Source organism: Piliocolobus tephrosceles, chromosome 16 (genome assembly GCF_002776525.5).
Source record: "Piliocolobus tephrosceles isolate RC106 chromosome 16, ASM277652v3, whole genome shotgun sequence".
Lineage (NCBI taxonomy): Eukaryota > Metazoa > Chordata > Mammalia > Primates > Cercopithecidae > Piliocolobus > Piliocolobus tephrosceles.
In genome coordinates this window covers 48904968-48925220 of record NC_045449.1, presented here as the reverse complement: position 1 = coordinate 48925220, position 20253 = coordinate 48904968, and the positions used below count along the sequence as shown (strand labels likewise).

The window sequence follows — 20253 nt, the reverse complement described above, 5'->3', positions numbered from 1 at the left end:
AGCAAATAGAAAGTGAACTTCTTGACAAGTGCCAAAATGGCGATGCCTACGACCTAGAAGCGGATTGTGCGGTAGGCTTAAATTTGGGGAGGTGGTGGATGAAAAGGAAATTGGGAGGTATAGTTATAGGGCTGGAGAAGGTGGAGGAAATGAGGGAGCAAATCTGGACTTGGAGTAGTGGTGGCCGAAGGACGCATTTAGAGCTAAGGGCGTAATTAGGCAACCAGGACTGGTTTAACTCCTTGATGCCCTCGTTACTCTATTAGTCCCTTTGATATTTATTTATTTATTTATTTGAGAGACGGAGTTTTGCCCTTGTTGCCCAGGCTGGAGTGTAATGGCGCGATCTCGGCCCACCCCAACAACCTCCGCCTCCCGGGTTCAAGCGATTCTCCTGCTTCAGCCTCCCGAGTAGCTGGGATTACAGGCATGCGCCACCAAGCCCGGCTAATTTTGTATTTTTAGTAGAGACGAGGTTTCTCCATGTTGGTCAGACTGGTCGCAAACTCCCGACCTCAGGTGATCCGCCCGTCTCGGCCTCCCAAAGTGCTGGGATTACAGGTGCGAGCCATTGCGCTGGGCCGATACTGTCTTCTTAGTGCCCCAGTTTAAGGAAGGGCGGTTCAGGAGGAGAAAGCCTGACAGGATCTTACCTTATCCTTTTAGCTCTTTTTCTTTCAAATTCCTCTGCCTCGCTTAAATCTTACCGCATCTTCTCCTTTCTATTTAATTCTGCCTTCCCCGGTTCTCCTTCGAACATCGTGTCCTTTTCTTTAGCTCCACTTCTTTCACCTCAAAGTTGGCCGCCACAGCTGCCACCTGCTCAGAGTGAAATCATGAAGGTGGTCAACCTGAAGCAAGCCATTTTGCAAGCCTGGAAGGAGCGTTGGAGTGACTACCAATGGGCAATCAACATGAAGAAATTCTTCCCTAAAGGAGCCACCTGGGACATTCTCAACCTGGCAGGTCTCAAGTGAACTGGGAAAGAAAGATGGGAGGGATAAACCTAAAGAAGTTGTAATCACTCAGTCGTGTTTTGTTATTCCTCTTGCAGATGCATTACTAGAGCAGGCCATGATTGGACCATCCCCCAATCCTCTCATCTTGTCCTACCTAAAGTATGCCATTAGTTCCCAGGTAAGCTCCCCCAAAACCCCCACCAAGAAGTGAGAGTTTTGGGGGTAAAAAACTTGAAGTGTGTTTGGACTCCAGTGGTTCATTACTGTAATCTCAGCATTGTGGGAGGCTGAAGCAGGCAGATTGCTTGAGTCCAGGAGTTTGAGACCAGCCTGGGTAACATGGCAAAACCCAGTCTCTACCCCAAAATACAAAGAATTAGCCCTGCGTGGTGGTGCCCCTGTAGTCCCAGCTACTTGGAAGGCTGAGGTGGGAGGATCACCAGAGCCCTGGGAGGTCAAGCTACAGTGAGCCATGATCCTGCCACTGCACTCCAGCCAGAGCAACAGAGTGAGACCCTGTCTCAGGAAACAAACAAACAAACAAAATTTGGGGTGCAGTTTTACAATTGTCAGCTTACGCTTTCTAGATGAATTTGTTTGAACAGATCATTTCACTGAGTTTCAGTGTTCTCATAAATAATAATACTTCATTTGTTGTGATGAATATTACATTCACTTATTCTACTGGTAGTAGTAGCAGGTAGCACAGGCCTGTGGCCCCGCCTACTCAGAAAGCGGAGGTGGGAGGATTGCTTGAGCCCAGAAGTTCGAGGCTACAGTGAGCACTGATTGTGCCACTGCACTCTAGCCTGGACAACAGAACAAGACTCCATCTCTTAAAAATAACCACCACCAAAAGAAAAATAGGATTACGTTCACTTGTTCTAGCAACAAATACTCATGCATTTTTTTTTTTTTTTTTTTGAGATGGAGTCTCGCTCTGTTGCCCGGACTGGAGTGCAGTGGTGCAATCTTGGCTCACTGCAAGCTTCACCTCCTGGGTTCTCCTGCCTCAGACTCCCGAGTAGCTGGGACTACAGGAGCTTGCCACCACGCCCGGCTGATTTTTTGTGTTTTTTTTTTTTTTTTTTAGTAGAGACAGGGTTTCACCATGTTAGCCAGGATGGTCTCTATCTCCTGACCTCATGATCCGCCCACCTCAGCCTCCCAAAGTGCTGGGATTACAGGTGTGAGCTACCGCGCCTGGCCTCATGAATGCTTTTATGTGCCAGACAGTGCTAGCCCCTGGGGACATAGCTGTGAACAAGACTTGATGCCAGTACACAGAGAATTTAGTGGGTAATATAGACATGTAAATAAGCAGTCACTAGATGGGTTTATGATAAAGGTTAGAATAGAGTACAGATCCTCCTCAACTTACAATGGGGTGATGTGCTGATGTACCACTCATAAGTTGAAAATGTACTTAATACACATAACTTGCCAAAGGTCATCTACCTACCACTTTTCTGAGACAGAGTCTTGCTCTATCACCCAGGCTGGAGTGCAGTGGTGTGACCTCAGCTCACTGCAACCTCTGTCTCCTGAGTTCAGGCAATTCTCCTGCCTCAGCCTCCCGAGTAGCTGGGACTACAGGTGCCTGCCACCATACCTGGCTAATTTTTGTATTTTTAGTAGAGACAGGGTTTCATTATATTGGCTAGGCTGGTCTCGAACTCCTGACCTTGTGATCTGCCCACCTCAGCCTCCCAAATTGCTGGGATTACAGGTGTAAGCCACCATGCCCGGCCATCTGCCTACCTTAAATGTGCTCAGAACACTCTAGCTTACAGTTGGGAAAAATCATCAAACACAAAGCCTGTTTGTTGTTTGTTTGTTTATTGAGATGGAGTTTCACTCTTGTTGCCCAGGCTGTAGTGCAATGGCTTGATCTCGGCTTACTGCAACCTCCACCTCCCAGGTTCAAGTGATTCTCCTACCTCAGCATCCTGAGTAGCTGGGATTACAGGTGCCCGCCACCACACCTAGATAATTTTTGTATTTTTAGTAGAGAGGGGGTTTTACTATTTTGGCCAGACTGGTCTCGAACTCCTGACTTCAGGTGATCCACCCGCCTTGGCTTCCCAAAGTGTTGGGATTACAGGCATGAGCCACTGCGCCTGTCCTTATTTTTTATTTATTTATTGATTAATTGATTGAGGCAGAGTCTTGCTCCATCGCCAGGCTAGAGTGCAGTGTGGTGCGATCTTGGCTTACTGCAACCTCCGTCTCCCAGGTTCAAGTGATTCTCCTGCCTCAGCCTCCCAAGTAGCTGGGAATACAAGTGCATACCACTACGTCTGGCTAATTTTATATTTTTAGTAGAGACTGGGTTTCTCCATGTTGGTCAGGCTGGTCTTGAACTCCTGACCTCAGGTGATTCACCCTCCTTGGCCTCCCAAAGTGCTGGGATTATAGGCGTGAGCCACCACACCCAGCCAGAAGTGCAGATTTCTTTTCTTTTTTTTTTTTTTTTGAGACGGAGTCTCGCTGTGTCGCCCAGGCTGGAGTGCAGTGGCTGGATCTCAACTCACTGCAAGCTCCGCCTCCCGGGTTCATGCCATTCTCCTGCCTCAGCCTCCCGAGTAGCTGGGACCACAGGCGCCCGCCACCTCGCCCGGCTAGTTTTTTGTATTTTTTAGTAGAGACGGGGTTTCACCGTGTGAGCCAGGACGGTCTCGATCTCCTGACCTCATGATCCGCCCATCTCGGCCTCCCAAAGTGCTGGGATTATAGGCTTGAGCCACCGTGCGTGGCCCAAGAAGTGCAGATTTCTTATGTGCATATATTGCATTGTGGTGAAATCTGAGCTTTTAGTATTCCCATCACCCCAATAGTGAACGTTGTACCCAATAAGTAATTTTTCAACCCTTACCCCACTCCCACCTTCCCACCTTTTATATTCTCCAGTGTCTATTAATTCACTCTGTATGTGCTCCCGTTGTGTAGCTCCCATTTATCAGTGAGAATATGTGGTATTTGACTTTCTTTTTTTTATTGCGATGGAGTCTCCCAGGCTGGAGTGCAATGGCGTGATCTCAGCTCACTGCAACCTCCTTGACTTTCTTTTTTTTGTTTTTGAGACGGAGTCTGGCTCTGTCGCCCAGGCTGGAGTGTGCAGTGGCCAGATCTCAGCTCACTGCAAGCTCCGCCTCCCGGGTTCACGCCATTCTCCTGCCTCAGCCTCCCAAGTAGCTGGGACTACAGGCGCCCGCCACCTCGCCCGGCTAGTTTTTTGTATTTTTTAGTAGAGACGGGGTTTCACCGTGTTAGCCAGGATGGTCTCGATCTCCTGACCTCGTGATCCACCCGTCTCGGCCTCCCAAAGTGCTGGGATTACAGGCTTGAGCCACCGCGCCTGGCCTTGACTTTCTATCTCTGAGTTATTTCACTGGGGATAATGGCTTACATGTATGAGCACTTGAAGTACAATTTCTACTGAATGCATATCTCATATTTTTTTTTGAGACACGGTCTTACTCTGTCACCCAGGGTGGAGTGTGGTGGCGTGATCTCTGCTTACTGCGACCTCCACCTCCTGGGCTCAAGTGATTCTGCTGCTTCAGTCTCCCAGGTAGCTGAGACCACAAGCATGCATCACCACACCCAGCTAATTTTTATGGTTTTAGTAGAGATGGGGTTTTACCATGTTGGCCAGGCTGGTCTCGAACTCCTGACCTCAGGTGATCTGCTTACCTTGGCCTCCAAAAGTGTTGGGATTATAGGCATCAGCCACTGTGCCTGACCTAAATGCGTATCTCTCTCTTTTTTTTTTTTTTTGAGATGGAGTTTCACTGTTGTCCCCCAGGCTGGAGTGCAGTGGCACGATCTCAGCTCACTGCAACCTCCGTCTCCTGGGCTCAAGCAGTTCTCCTGCCTTAGTCTCCTGAGTAGCTGGGATTACAGGCGTGCACCACCACACCTAGCTAATTTTTGTATTTTCAGTAGAGACAGTGTTTCACCATGTTGGCCAGACTACGAACTCCTGACCTCAAGTGATCCATCTGCCTCAGCCTCCCAAAGTGCTGGGATTACAGGCTTGAGCCACCGTGCCCAGCTTGAACGTGTATCTTTGTTACACCATCATAAAGTCAAAAAATTAAGGCGGGGCACGGTGGCTCACGCCTGTAATCCCAGCAGTTTGTGAGGCCGAGGTGGGCGGATCACCAGGCCAGGAGATCGAGACCCTTCTGGACAACATGGTGAAACCCCGTCTCTACTAAAAATACAAAAATTAGCTGGGCATTGTGGCGAGTGCCTGTAATCCCAGCTACTTGGGAGGCTCAGGCAGGAGAATCTCTTGAACCAGGGAGTCAGAGGTTGCAGTAAGCCAAGATTGTGCCACTGCACTCCAGTCTGATGACAGAGCGAGACTCCGTCTCAAAAAATAAAATAAAATAAAATAAATAAAAAAATAAAGTCGAAAAATTGTAAGGTGAACCATTGTTAAGTTGGGACTGTCCTTGCTTTGGGAATACATGGGAAAGGCACCCAGTCCAGTCTGAACAATCAAGGAAGGCTTTGTGGAGGAAGTGATATTTAAACCAAGACCTGAATGTTGAGTAGGAGTTAGCCAGGCACATTGAGGAGAGTGTGTGTGCAAAGCAGAGAAAAGCATATGCACAGGGTGGGCGGCAAAACTCACATAATGTTGTTCAGGAACTGAAAATAATTTGGTATGGCTAGAGAAAAGGAGTTTGTTCTCAGGACTCCTTTTTCTTTTATTTTTTCTCCTTTTCTTTTTTTGTATTTTTTGTAGAAATGGGGTCTCACTATGTTACCCAGTCTGGTCTTGAACTCTTGGCCTCAAGTAGTCCTCCCGTCTTGTCCTCCTAAAGTGCTGGGGTTATGAGTATGAGCCACTGTGCCCGGTCCCAGTACCCCTTTACATTCTTAAAAATTTTGAGACTTTTCTTAAATATATTTGATTGTGTTTGATTTCATGCCTCCCTAAAATGGAGAAAACCAAGCTGCACCTGACCACCTTGGGCACATGTTTTCAGGACCTCCTGAAGGGCCATGGTTACTCATATTTGACTCAGAATAAATTTCTTCAAATATTAAAAAAAAAATTATTGGCCGGGCGCGGTGGCTCAAGCCTGTAATCCCAGCACTTTGGGAGGCCGAGACGGGCGGATCACGAGGTCAGGAGATCGAGACCATCCTGGCTAACACAGTGAAACCCTGTCTCTACTAAAAAATACGAAAAACTAGCCGGGCGAGGTGGCAGGTGCCTGTAGTCCCAGCTACTTGGGAGGCTGAGGCAGGAGAATGGCGTAAACCCGGGAGGCGGAGCTTGCAGTGAGCTGAGATCCGGCCACTGCACTCCAGCCTGGGTGACACAGCAAGACTCTGTCTCAAAAAAAAAAAAGAAAAAAATTATTCGCCAGGTGTGGTGGCTACTACCTGTAATCCCAGCACTTTAGGAGGCTGAGGTGGGTGGATCATCTGAGGTCAGGAGTTCGAGACCAGCCTGGTCAACATGGTGAAATTCTGTCTCTACTGAAAATACAAAAAATTAGCCAGACGTGGTGGTGCGCACCTGTAATCCCAGCTACTCAGGAGGCTGAGGCAGGAGAATCGCTTGAACCCAGGAAGTGGAGCCTACAGTGAGCCGACATCATGCCACTGTACTCCAGCCTGGGCGACAGAGCAAGACTCTGTCTCAATAAAAAATAAAATGAAATAAAATTAATTGATCTCTTTTTGTTGTACCTTGAATAGATCTTTTATCTATGCATGATTTTTGTCACATGATGAATTGGTAATTTGGAAAATATCCATGATTAAGTTATATAGTTGTTGATGCATTTCAATTGTTGATGCATTTAATAATATAATATCATCACATGTTGTGGAGCCTCCAGGACAATCCACTGTACAAATTGTCAGAGAAAAAGAGCAAAAAGGTAAACAGTATCTTAGTAGTATTTTTTAAGTAGTTTTGACTTCCTAGACCCCCTGAAAGGTCTTGGGGACCCTGAGGAGTTCCTGGACCATACCTTTAGAACTGCTAGGCTGGCACTTTAAGGAGGAGAGTGGTTTAGAGAGAGAGAACAATAAGGTCATAAAAGACTTTTGAGTGATGCTAAGGAATTTGGGCTTTATTTTAGGGTGACAAGTAATCATTTAAAGGGTGTTAAGTGGAGGAGTCATATGACAAGACTTCCTTAAAGATATACATATTTTAATTAACATAGAATAACATGCAAAGATCTTGGGCCAGGTGCAGTGGCTCAATCCTGTAATCCCAGCACTTTGGGAGGCCAAGGTGGGTGGATCACCTGAGGTCAGAAGTTCAAGACCAGCCTGGTCAACATGATGAAACCCTGTCTCTACTGAATATACAAAAATTAGCCAGGTGTGGTGGCGGGCACCTGTAATCCCAGCTACTCGGGAGGCTGAGGCAGGAGAATTGCTTGAACCTGGGAGGCAGAGGTTGCAGTGAACTGAGATCGCCCCACTGTGCTCCAGTCTGGGCAACAAGAGTAAAACTTCATCTCAAAAAGAACATACAAGATCTTAAGATCAATTCAGTGAGGGTTTTTTTTTTTTTTTATGAGATGGAGTCTTGCTCTGTTGCCTGGGCTGGAGTACAGTGGGGCGATCTCAGCTCACTCCAACCTCCAACTTCCAGGTTCAAGCTATTCTCCTGCCTCAGCCTCCTGAGTAGCTGGGACTACAGGTGTCCCCCACCATGCCTGGCAAGTTCTTTGTATTTTTAGCAGAGACGGGGTTTCACCATGTTGGTCAGGCTGGTCTTGAACTCCTGACCTTGTGATCCGCCTGCCTCGGCCTCCCAAAGTGCTGGGATTGCAAGTGTGAGCCACCGCACCTGGCCTATTCAGTGAGTTTTAGCAATTGTATATACCCATGTCACCAGCATCCAAAATAAGATACAGAACATTTCTGTTCTCTCAGAAAGTTCCCTTTTACTGCTTTCTAGTCCACTCGCTTCTTCCACAATTGCCTTTATTTGGATTTCATAGCAATGTAGTCAGATGGGATATATTTCTTATACTGTCTTTTGTTTAACATAAATGTTTTTGAGATTTATTATTTATGTTATATATGTTAGTAGTACATTCTTTTTATTTATTTAATTTTAATTTGAAACAGGGTTTTGCTCTGTTACCCAGGCTGGAGTGTGCAGTGGCAGGATCACAAGTTACTGTAGCCTCGTCCTGCTGGGCTCAAGTAATCCTCCTACCTCAGGTTCCCAAGGAGTTGGGACTATAGTCATTCACCACCATGCCTGGCTAATTTTTATTTTTTTTGTAAAGACGGGATCTTTCTATGTTGCCCGGGCTGGTAATTTTTACATTTTTTTTTTTTTTTTTTGAGACGGAGTCTCACGCTGTGGCCCAGGATGGAGTGCAGTGGCCGGATCTCAGCTCACCGCAAGCTCCGCCTCCCGGGTTCACGCCATTCTCCTGCCTCAGCCTCCCGAGTAGCTGGGACTACAGGCGCCCGCTACGTCGCCCGGCTAGTTTTTTGTATTTTTTTAGTAGAGACGGGGTTTCACCGTGTTAGCCAGGCTGGTTTCGATCTCCTGACCTCGCGATCCGCCCATCTCGGCCTCCCAAAGTGCTGGGATTACAGGCTTGAGCCACCGCGCCCGGCCTTAATTTTTACATTTTTGTAGAGATGGGGTCTCACTTTGTTGCCCAGGCTGGTCTCAAACTCCTGGGCTCAAGCGATCCTCCTGCCTTGGCCCCCAAAGTGCTGGGATTACAGGTGTGATCCACTCATGCCTGGTCCCATTCTTCTTCTTATTTTTAATTGCTGAATAGTATTTCTCAGTTGATACATAGATTTTTTTTTTATTAAAAAAATTTTTTAGAGGCTGGGCACGATGGCTCACGCCTGTAATCTCAGCAATTTGAGAGGCTGAGGCGGGTGGATCACGAGGTCAGGAGATCGAGACTGTCCTGGCTAACATGGTAAAAATTACCTGGGCATGGTGGCACGCACCTGCAGTCCTAGTTATTCAGGAGGCTGAGGCAAGAGAATGGCTTGAATCCGGGAGGTAGAGGTTCCAGTGAGCCAAGATCGAACCACTACACTCCAGCCTGGGTGACAGAGCAAGACTCTGTCTCAAAAAAAAAAAAGAAAAAAACAAAATTTAGAGTCAGGATCCTTGCTTTGTTGCCCAGGCTGGAGTGTAGTGGCACAATAGTAGCTCACTGCAGCTTTGACCTCCTTGGTTCAAGCCATCCTCCTGCCTCAGCCCCCCAGGTAGCTCGGACTACAGGTGCACGCCAAAACCCCCAGCCAATTTTTTCATTTTTTGTAGAGACAAGGTTTCGCCTTGTTGTTCAGGCTCATCCTGAACTCCTGAGCTCAATCTGCCCACCTTGGCCTCCCAGAGTGTTGGGATTATAGGCGTGAGCCATGGAACTCACCCCTAAACCATTGCTACATAATACACCATATGTACTTTTTTTTTTTTTTTTTTTTTTGAGATGAAGTCTTGCTCTGTCGCCCAGGCGGGAGAGCAGTGGCCTGATCTTGGCTCACTGCAACCTCCTCCCGTCCCCGCTGCAGGGTTCAGGTGATTCTCCTGCCTCAGCCTCCCAAGTAGCTGGGATTACAGGCATGCACCACCACACCTGGCTGATTTTTAAATTTTTAGTAGAGACAGGGTTTCACCATGTTGGCCAGGCTGGTCTCAAACTCCTGACCTCAAGTGATCTGCCCGCGTTGGCCTCCCAAAGTGCTGGGATTACAGGTGGAGCCACTGTGCCTGGCCCAGCCCATATGTACTTTAATTTAGGTTGTTTGTAATTTTTTACTGTTATAATCAATGTTTCACTGAATATCCTTATACCTACCTGTCTGCATGTCTGGAAGTAGTTCTCTAGGGTAGATACCTCACAATGGAATATGTGATTTGAAGAATATATACATACTAAATTATAGTGGATCCTGCAAATATCCTCCTAAAAATGACTGGATTAGGTGATACCCCATCCACAATGTCTCACAGTATTTCCCCACACCTTTGCCAACGCTGGATAGAATCTTTTAAAACTTTTTCCAGAGGCAAATAATTATATCATATTATAATGTGCATTTTATTTTCTTTCCTCCCTTCTCTCCCCTCCCCTCCCTTTTTTTTGGAATCTCCCTCTGTCGCCCAGGCTGGAGTGCAGTGACGTGCAACCTCTGCCTCCCGGGTTCAGGCAATTCTCCTGCCTCAGCCTCCCGAGTAGCTGGGATTACAGGCATGCACCACCATGCCCAGATAATTTTTGTATTTTTAGTAGAGACAGGGTTTATCCATGTTAGTGAGGCTGTTCTCAAACTCCTGACCTCAAGTGATCCAGCTGCCTTGGCCTCCCAAAGTGCTGGGATTACAGGCGTGAGCCACTGCTCCCGGCCTATGTATTTATTAATATATAATTTATGTGTTCATAAATACACAAATAAATAAATATATCATTTGCCTATTTTTCGATTTTTTTTTTGTTACGGCTTTTTTTGTGTGTGTGTGTGAGACAGAATCTCAATCCTTCATCTAGACTGGAGTACAGCTGTGTGATCTTGGCTCACTGCAACCTCTGCCTCCTGGTTTCCAGCCATTCTTCTGCCTCAGCCTCCCAAGTAGCTGGGACTACAGGCGGGTGCCACTACGCCCAGCTAATCTTTGTGTTTTTAGTAGAGACAGGGTTTCTCCAGAGATAGGGTCTCACTCCTTTGCCCAGGCTGGAGTACAGTAGCACAATCATGGCTTACTGCAGGCTTGATCTCCCTGGCTCAAGCTGTCCTCCCACTTTAGCCCCCTGAGTATCTGGGACTACAGTTAGGGACCACCACATCTGGCTAATGTTTTTAATTTTTTGTAGAGAAGGGTTTAGTTGCCCAGGCTGGTCTCAAACTCCTGGACTCAAGTTATCCTCCTGGCTCAGCCTCCCAAAGTGTTGAGATAAACAGGCACGAGTTACTACTCTTGGCACCCTAGTTTTTAGTATATTCACTGAGTTGGGCAAACATCATCACAATCAATTTAGAACATTTTCATCACCCCAAAAAAGGTTCTTACTGATTTTTTTTTGAGACAGAGTCTTGCTCTGTTGCCCAGGCTGGAGTGTAGTGGCGTGATCTCGGCTCACTGCAAGCTCTGCCTCCCAGCTTCATGCCATTCTCCTGCCTCAGCCTCCCGAGTAGCTGGGTCTACAGGTGCCCACCACCACACCTGGCTAATTTTTTTATTTTTAGTAGAGACGGGGTTTCTTTCTTTTTTTTTTTTTTTGAGACAGAGTCTTGCTGTGTCACCCAGGCTGGAGTGCAGTGGCCGGATCTCAGCTCACTGCAAGCTCCGCCTCCCGGGTTTACGCCATTCTCCTGCCTCAGCCTCCCGAGTAGCTGGGACTACAGGCGCCCGCCACCTCGCCCGGCTCGAGACGGGGTTTCACTGTGTTAGCCAGGATGGTCTCAATCTCCTGACCTCGTGATCCACCTGCCTTGGCCTCCCAAAGTGCTGGGATTACAGGCGTGAGCCACCGTGCCCGACCAGAATTCTTACTGATTTTTAAGTGTCATTTAATATAATCCTCTTGTAAACCTTATTTGTTATATATGCTTTTGAGTTTTATATCACTTTTTAAATCTAATTTTTTTTTTTTAATTTTTGAGATGTATGGAGTTTCACTCTTGTTGTCCGGGCTGCAGTGCAATGGCACGATCTCAGCTCACTGCAACTCCGCCTCCTAGGTTCAAAGGATTCTGCTGCCTCAGTCTCCCAGGTAGCTGGGATTATAGGCGCCTGCCACCACGCCCAGCTAATTTTTATATTTTTAGTAGAGACAGGGTTTCACCATGTTGGCCAGGCTGGTCTTGAACTCCTGACCTCAGGTGATCCGTCCACCTTGGCCTCCCAAATTGCTGGGTTTATAGGCGTGAGCCACCACACCCAGCCTGTTGTTGTTAATAATGAGATTTTCCCTTCAGATTTCCCCTTCCTGGATCCCATTGTCTCAGACTGATGGGATTTTCTCCACAGCCTCTTGACTGGCTCACCAATTGTTGTGCTGGACCCCTATTTGCTAGGGATGGCACCAGGTTCAAGAGGCTGAAGGGACCTGAAGACAATAGATGCCACATAGGGCTTTGCTAGGGGGAACTTGTATGCAGGGACAGTCCAGGGGTGGTGGGCTGGACAGGAGAACCGCCTGTAATTTTTTTCTTAGTATGCAGAAATTTTTTATGTTTTTGTCAGTTTTATCCTTTTTTTCCCTTACTGGGCTTTTGTCTGCTTAAAGACTTTCCTGCTTCAGAGATTTAAATATATTCTCTTGGCTGGGTGTTTTGGCTCATACCTGTAATCCCAGCACTTTGGGAGGCGGAGGCGGGCAGGTTGCTTTGAGCTCAGGAGTTCAAGACCAGCTTTGGCAACATGGCAAAACCCTGTCTCTACAAACAATTAAAAAATTAGGCTAGGTGCGGTGGCTCATGCCTGTAGTCCCAGCACTCTGGGAGGCTGAGGCAGGTGGATCACAAGATGAGGAGATTGAGACCATCCTGGCTAACATGGTGAAACCCCGTCTCTACTATAAATACAAAAAAGAATTAGCTGGGCATGGAGGTGGGTGCCTGTAGTCTCAGCTACTTGGGAGGCTGAGGCAGGAGAATTGTTTGAACCCAAGAGGTGGAGGTTGCAATGAGCTGAGATCACGCCACTGCACTCCAGCCTCAGCAACAGAGAGCGAGACTCAATCTAAAAAAAAAAAAAAAAGCCGGTAGTTCATGGCTTGAGCCCGTAGTCCCAGTTACACAGGAGGCTGAGGCTGGAGAATTGCTTGAGCTTGGGAAGCAGAGGTTGCAGTGAGCTGAGATCGCGCCACTGCATTTTAGCATGGGTGACAGAGTGAGATCCTATCTCAAAATAAAAAATAAAATAAAATGAAAATATATTCTCTAATTTCTGACAACACTTGACTTTTTTGTATTTACTTTGTTCAAGCCATTTAAAATTTATTATGGTATGAGGATGGGATCCACATTTATTATTTGTTCAAACAGATAGATAATGGCTCAACTATCTTTATTGAGTAGGCCATTCTTTGTCATATCTTAAATTCTAAATTCTCTTGTACACAAGGGTCCATTTTTTGACACCCTATGTATTTCACTGATATCTTTCTCTCTCTTTTTTTTTTTTTTTGAGAGGGAGTCTCACTCTGTCTCCCAGGCTGGAGTGCGGTGGCACGATCTTGGCTCACTCCAACCTCTGCCTCCTGGGTTCAAGCAGTTCTCTGCCTCAGCCTCCCAAGTAGGGATTACAGGCGCGCACCACCACGCCCAGCTAATTTTTGTATTTTTAGTAGAGACAGGGTTTTACCATCTTGGCCAGGCTGGTCTTGAACTCCTGACCTTGTGATCCACCTGCCTCAGCCTCCAAAAGTGCTGGGATTGCAGGCGTGAGCCACCGCGCCTGGCCTCTTTCTCTTTTTTTTTGCACCAGAACTTTATTATAGCTTTATAGTATGTTTTGATACCTTGGTGGACAAATCTTCCCTTAGTTTCTTTATTTTTCAAAAATTTTTTGATTGTTTTCAGACATTTCATTTCCAGACAAATTTTAGAATCAATTCATTAAGTTCCCATAAAAATCCTATTATATTGTAATCAAGAGTTCCTTGACTTTATAGATTAATTACAGAAATTTGTGGATTAATTTTAGAAAGATCACTCTGGTTATAGTTTGAAAAACAAGTTGGAGGGAGGTAAGACAGAAGACAGGGAGATCATTGAGTCTGGCATATTTTGTCTTTAAAGGACCAGATAGTAAGTATTTTCAGCTTTGCAGACTGCATGGTCTCTCATCACTGTTTCGTCATTACAGCTCAAAACTAGCTATAGCCCATCTGTCAATAAATGAGTATAGCTGTGTTCTAATAGAAAAACGGTGATGAGCCAGATTGGACTTGCAGGCTATAGTTTTCCAACCCCTGATTTAGGCTCTTGCTGTGTACTTCAGGTGAGAGATGATACTAGCACAAAATTGGGAAGTGGCAGCAGAAGAAAAACGATGAATTTAAGAACAGTTTAGGAAGTGGCATTGAAATGATTTGATTGATGGGATGAGGGGAGTGCGAGGAGAATGGGTCAAGGATAACGCTTAGGTTTCTGGTTTGGACACTAGATACCTGATGGGTCATGAGACAGCGGAAGAGTGGAGTAGGGCTGGGATGTGGGTGAGGATAACATGTTTGATCTCAGCCTTTTCAATTTAAGGTGCCTATGTGGGGTATCAAAAAGAGGATACTTGGAAGGCAGTTGAACATAGGTGTCTGGTACTCAAAAGGAGAGTTCTAGACTGGAGCTTTTGGTTTAGAAGTCACTAGCTACTGATGGTAATCAAAGCTATGGGTATGGATGAGATTGTGCAGAGAGAGCAGGGAGAGTGAGCAAAGAAGTGACTACACCCAACTTCCTGAGGAACCAATCTCATTTAAGGAACACACTTAGGAGGATAAACCCTCATAGGAGTCTGAAGAGAAGGGGCCAGAGAGTAGGGAAGAAAAGTGAGAGTGTTACCAAGAAAAGCCAAGAGAGGATTGAGGGATGAGGGAGGGTTTCAAGGGGTCGGATGCTGCTGGGAAGTCAGGTAAGATCAGAGGAGAGAAGGATCCATTGGGTTTAGCATGAAGAGTTTGTCGATGACCTTAACAAGAAGATTCATAGAGTGGTCAGGACAGAAGTGATTGGAGTGGGTTGAATAGTCAATGGAGAGTGTGCAGGTAGAGCCGGAGTGTGTAGAAAACTCTTATGTTGTCCGGGCCTGGTGGCTCACACCTGTAATCCCAGCACTGTTTGAGGTCGAGGTAGGAGGATCACTTGAGGTGAGGAATTCGAGCTCAACCTAAACAACATAGACTCCGGCTCTACTAAAAAAGTAAAATTAAAAAGGCGGGGTTAAGTGGCTCATGCCTGTAATCCCAGCACTTTGGGAGGCCGAGGGGGTGGATCATGAGGTTAGGAGTTCAAGACCAGCCTGGCCAACATGGTGAAACCCCATCTCTACCAATACAAAAATAAGCCAGAGATGGTAGTGCATGCGTGTAATGCCAGCTACTCAGGAGGCTGAGGCAGGAGAATCGCTTGAACCCAAGAGGCAGAGGTTGCAGTGAGCTGAGATCATGCCACTGCTCCAGCCTGGGCAACTGAGTGAGAATCCGTCTCAAAAAAAAAAAAAAAAGTAAAATTGAAAAAAAAAGAACTTTTATATATGTGAAGAGCAGTAGAAATGGAGTGGTGGTTAAATGGAAGTGTGGAGTCTACAGGAAGCTCTTTTAAAAATAGAAGAAATTAGGCCAGGCTCATACCTCTAATCCCATGACTTTGGGAGGCCCAGGTGGGTGGGCAGCTCACTTGACCAGGAATTTGAGACCAGCCTGGACAACATGGCAAAACCCCATCTCTACAAAAAGTACAAAAGTTAGGCAGCTGGGCACGGTGGCTCATGCCTGTAATCCCAGCACTTTGGGAGGCTGAGGCGGGTGGATCATGAGGTCAGGAGTTCGAGACCAGCCTGGCCAACATAGAGAAACCCCATCTCTACTAAGAATACCAAAATTAGCCGGGCATGGTGGCATGTGCCTGTAGTCCCAGCTACTTAGGAGGCTGAGGCAGAAGAATCGCTTGAACCTGGGAGGCAGAGGTTGCAGTGAGCCGAGATTGTGCCACTGCACTCCAGCCTGGGCAACAGAGTGAGACTCTGTCTCAAAAAAAAAAAAAAAATTAGCCCGTGCGGTGGCTCATGCCTGTAATCCCAGCACTTTGGGAGGCTGAGGCAGGCGGATCACGAGGTCAGGGGATCGTGACCATCCTGGCTAACACGGTGAAACCCCGTCTCTACTAAAAATATAAAAAATTAGCCGGGCGTGGTGGCGGGCACCTGTAGTCCCAGGTACTTGGGAAGCTGAGGCAGGAGAATGGCTTGAACACAGGAGGCGGAGGTTGCAGTGAGCCGAGATCACGGCACTGCACTCCAGCCTGGGCGACAGAGCAAGACCCTGTCTCAATCAATCAATCAATCAATCAATAAAACATGGTGGTGTGTGCCTGTAGTCCCAGCTACTCAGGAGGCTGAGGTGGGAGGATAGCTTGAACCCGGGAGCACCTTTGCACTCTAGCCTGGGTGACAGAGTGAGACCCTGTCTCAAAAAACAAACCAATAGAAAAGTCCTGAAATGTGTAAACACTGATGGGAAAGGGAAGAAAGAGAAAGAGGCTGATGTAACAGAGAGAAGTAAATAGATATGAAAGACCTTTGTGACCTCTCAAGTACTGTGCAAAATTAGTAATTTATTCTTCCTTCAGAGTCAAGAGGCTCTTTGGCCCAATGTTATGCGAGTAGAGGGCACTTAGGAATAGTTGGGATGCTGAATATTCAGAAGAGCAGCTGTGGGGTCAGGCGGGGCTAGCCACAAGCGCCGTGGCCACACAGAGGGTCTCCTACCCTGGGGGCCGTGGTGGTTCAGAGCTACTGTGATAGAATGGTTAAGACTGGAATAGCCCAGTTCCTGCTTTGTAAAACAGTTCGTCATGTAGAAAGCATTTTCAGCTCTCTGGAGTAGCCGTGCTTTATTAATACAGTTAGCAGAAATCTACTGAACAGAATTCAGCATTTGAAGACCGTAAATTCATTTTGATGAATGGCATCCCTCAGAACATGCAGAATTGGGGATTTCTCTCATGGCATTTGAGGGTCAGTGTTTAGTGGGGACATCTAGCTCCCCCTGCAGGTTGGTATCCAGCAAGGTTCAGTTCTTTGCCAAGCACTCGCTATGGGGACATCAGTTATAAATAAACAAAACACTCGCCGGAACGTTACGGTCATCCTGCCCAGGCAGGCTCCCAGCTTTCTGATGGATATCAGACACTAGCTCTGGCCTCACAGCATGGTGGTTCTGAACACTGATTGTATTTAAGCCCTCTCTGTTTTGCTTCTGTTCACCGAGGAGTACTAGTGAAAGATGCCTGAACAGAGCAGTGTATTCTGGTGAGAAGAAAATCGCACAGGACGGAAAGTTTGCCATATCCAAGTGATTGAGCAGACAGCTTTCTTCCTCTCTCTCTCTTTTTTTTTTTTTTTTGAGACGGAGTCTCGCTCTGTCGTCAGGCTGGAATGCAGTGGTGCGATCTTGGCTCTCTGCAACCTCTGCCTCCTGGGTTCAAGGGATTTTCCTGCCTCAGCCTCCTGAGTAGCTGGGATTACAGGCATGCGCCACCACGCCTGGCTAGTTTTTGTATTTTTAGTAGAGACAGGGTTTCACCATGTTGGCCAGGATGGTCTTGATCTCTTGACCTCGTGATCTGCCCGCCGTGGCCTCCTAAAGTGCTGGGATTACAGGCGTAAGCCACTGCACCCGGCCGACAGCTTTCTTCTTAAATCTTTGGAGGGCCGGGCGCGGTGGCTCAAGCCTGTAATCCCAGCACTTTGGGAGGCTGAGACGGGCGGATCACGAGGTCAGGAGATCGAGACCATCCTGGCTAACAAGGTGAAACCCCGTCTCTACTAAAAATACAAAAAACTAGCCGGGCGAGATGGCGGGCGCCTATAGTCCCAGCTACTCCAGAGGCTGAGGCAGGAGAATGGTGTAAACCCGGGAGGCGGAGCTTGCAGTGAGCTGAGATCCGGCCACTGCACTCCAGCCTGGGCGACAGAGCCAGACTCCGTCTCAAAAAAAAAAAAATCTTTGGAGGCTTCCACTCCTCCAGCAGAGACAGCCTAGGAGGTGATTGTCCTGATAGTTTTTGTCATTGTATCCTGCTTTTGTATTTTGGTATGCTTTGCCACTGATTTTGAGTATACCACTGTAACTATTTTTTATGGTATTATTTATATTTTATCAACATTCTGTAATTTTTTTTTTTTTTTTTTTTTTTTTTTAGGCAGAGTCTCCCTCTGTGGCCCAGGCTGGAGTGCAGTGGCCGGATCTCAGCTCACTGCAAGCTCCGCCTCCTGGGTTTACGCCATTCTCCTGCCTCAGCCTCCCGAGTAGCTGGGACTACAGGCACCCGCCACCTCGCCCGGCTAATTTTTTGTATTTTTTAGTAGATTCGGGGTTTCACCGTGTTAGCCAGGATGGTCTTGATCTCCCGACCTCGTGGTCCGCCCGTCTCGGCCTCCCAAAGTGCTGGGATTACAGGCTTGAGCCACCGCGCCTGGCCTATTTTTTTAATATGACAAGATTTTATGTAGGGTTTAATTTGTTAGGAGAAATTATTTTGAACTAGATCTCCAGTCTTATGATGGTGACGAATAGGTTTTACTAACAGAAATTTATTTTAAGGTAAGATTTTTCCAGAAGGCAACTAGTTAGTAGAATTTATCTATTCCAAGCAATAAAAACTCCCTGAGGATCTATTGTATACCAGTTCTTGGGCTACATGCTAGAGAAACAGATATAAATTCAATACCATCTCTGTCCTCTGGGAACTTAACTGTTCAGGCAGAATTTTCTAAAATGTATTTTGGAAATACTAGGTACATGAGATTCCTTGGTCAAGTACGTTTAAAGAATATTGCTTTGTTTTATCATCAGTCTTCTTAGAGATTCTCATTGTATATGAGTATATCATGGTTTTGAAAAGTTCTGTGGTAAAGTTCTCTGTATGTGTTTAATCCAGTGTTTGTCAAATTTATGTCACACACAAGCTCAGGGTGTGTGTGCGACATTTCTTTCTTTTTTTTTTTTTTGAGACGGAGTCTAGCTCTGTCGCCCAGGCTGGAGTGCAGTGGCGCGATCTCGGCTCACTGCCAGCTCCGCCTCCCAGGTTCACACCATTCTCCTGCCTCAGTCTCCAGAGGAGCTGGGACTACAGGCGCCCGCCACCATGCCCAGCTATTTTTTTTTGTATTTTTTTTTTTTGGTGGAGACGAGGTTTCACCGTGTTAGCCACGATGGTCTCAATCTCCTGACCTCGTGATCCACCCGCCTTGGACTCCCAAAGTGCTGGGATTATAGGCGTGAGCGACCACACCTGGCCTATATGTGACATTTCTTAACAACCTGAGAACCTCTAGAGCAGCATGGTCCAACAGGACTTTCTATAGTGATTGAAATGTTCTTTATCTACCCTGTTCAGTACAGAAGCCCCTGGCCGCATGTGGCCGTGGAGCACTTGAAATGTGGCTAGTGTGACTGAAGAACTGCATTTTAAATTTTATTTAACTTTTTTTTTTTTGAGACAGAGTCTCTTGCTCTGTCGCCTAGGCTGGAGTGCAGTGGCGCGATCTCAGCCCACTACAAGCTCCGCCTTCCGAGTTCATGCCATTCTCCTGTCCCAGCCTCCCTAGTAGCTGGGACTACAAGCGCCCGCCATCACACCTGGCCAATTTTTTTGTATTTTTAGTAGAGATGGGGTTTCATCGTGTTAGCCAGGATGGTCTTGATCTTCTGACCTCATGATCTTCCCGCCTTGGCCTCCCAAAGTGCTGGGATTTCCAGCCAGATTTTATTTAACTTTAATTAATTTAAATTTTTTCTTTTTGAGACGGAGTCTCGCTCTGTCACCCAGGCTGGAGTGCAGTGGCCGGATCTCAGCTCACTGCAAGCTCCGCCTCCCGGGTTTACGCCATTCTCCTGCCTCAGCCTCCCGAGCAGCTGGGACTATAGGCGCCCGCCACCACGCCCGGCTAGTTTTTTGTATTTTTTAGTAGTGACGGGGTTTCACCAGGTTAGCCAGGGTGGTCTCGATCTCCTGACCTCGTGATCCACCCGTCTCGGCCTCCCAAAGTGCTGGGATTACAGGCTTGAGCCACTGCGCCCGGCCAATTAATTTAAATTTAAATAGCCACATGGGGCTAATGACTTCTCTATTGGATAGGGCAGCTTTGGAAGCTACTCTGAGACATGCTGAGCTAAAGGTGTGTTTTTATTTATTCATTCTACAAATATCAAGTTTGTGGTGGTCACTGAGTAAAAGCATCCTTGTCCGCAAGGAGCTTCTGATTTAGTGGGGACTGCAGACACCTGCCGTGTAATGATGAGGCTAAGGTTATTACTGGGAGCACAGAGGAAGGGTTTGAGCTTGGTAACAGAGGTTGGGGTTGATCAAGGAAGGTGTCCTGGATGGGTCCTAGAGAGTAAGTTCTGGAGAACAATTAAGAGTTTGTCGGTGGCTCACACCTGTAATCCCAGCACTTTGGGAGGCCGAGACGGGCGAATCATGAGGTCAGGAGATCGAGACCATCCTGGCTAACACGGTGAAACCCCGTCTCTACTAAAAATACACAAAAAACTAGCCGGGTGTAGTGGCAGGCGCCTGTAGTCCCAGCTAC

The 20253-nt window shown here is 46.9% G+C and overlaps 1 protein-coding gene across 5 annotated transcripts in view; it reads left to right on the top strand.

The window, feature by feature from the left end:
* MED24 (mediator complex subunit 24) overlaps positions 1 to 20253 on the top strand; it is a 39170-nt gene continuing 18917 nt past the window's right edge. For all 5 annotated transcript variants that reach the window (XM_023204240.1, XM_023204239.1, XM_023204238.1 and 2 more), the window contains exons 1-3: positions 1 to 71; positions 778 to 966; positions 1055 to 1137. In XM_023204240.1, coding sequence (XP_023060008.1) covers positions 837 to 966; positions 1055 to 1137 — 213 coding nt within the window. In that variant the 5' untranslated portion in view covers positions 1 to 71; positions 778 to 836. The remainder of the gene's footprint in view (positions 72 to 777; positions 967 to 1054; positions 1138 to 20253) is intronic.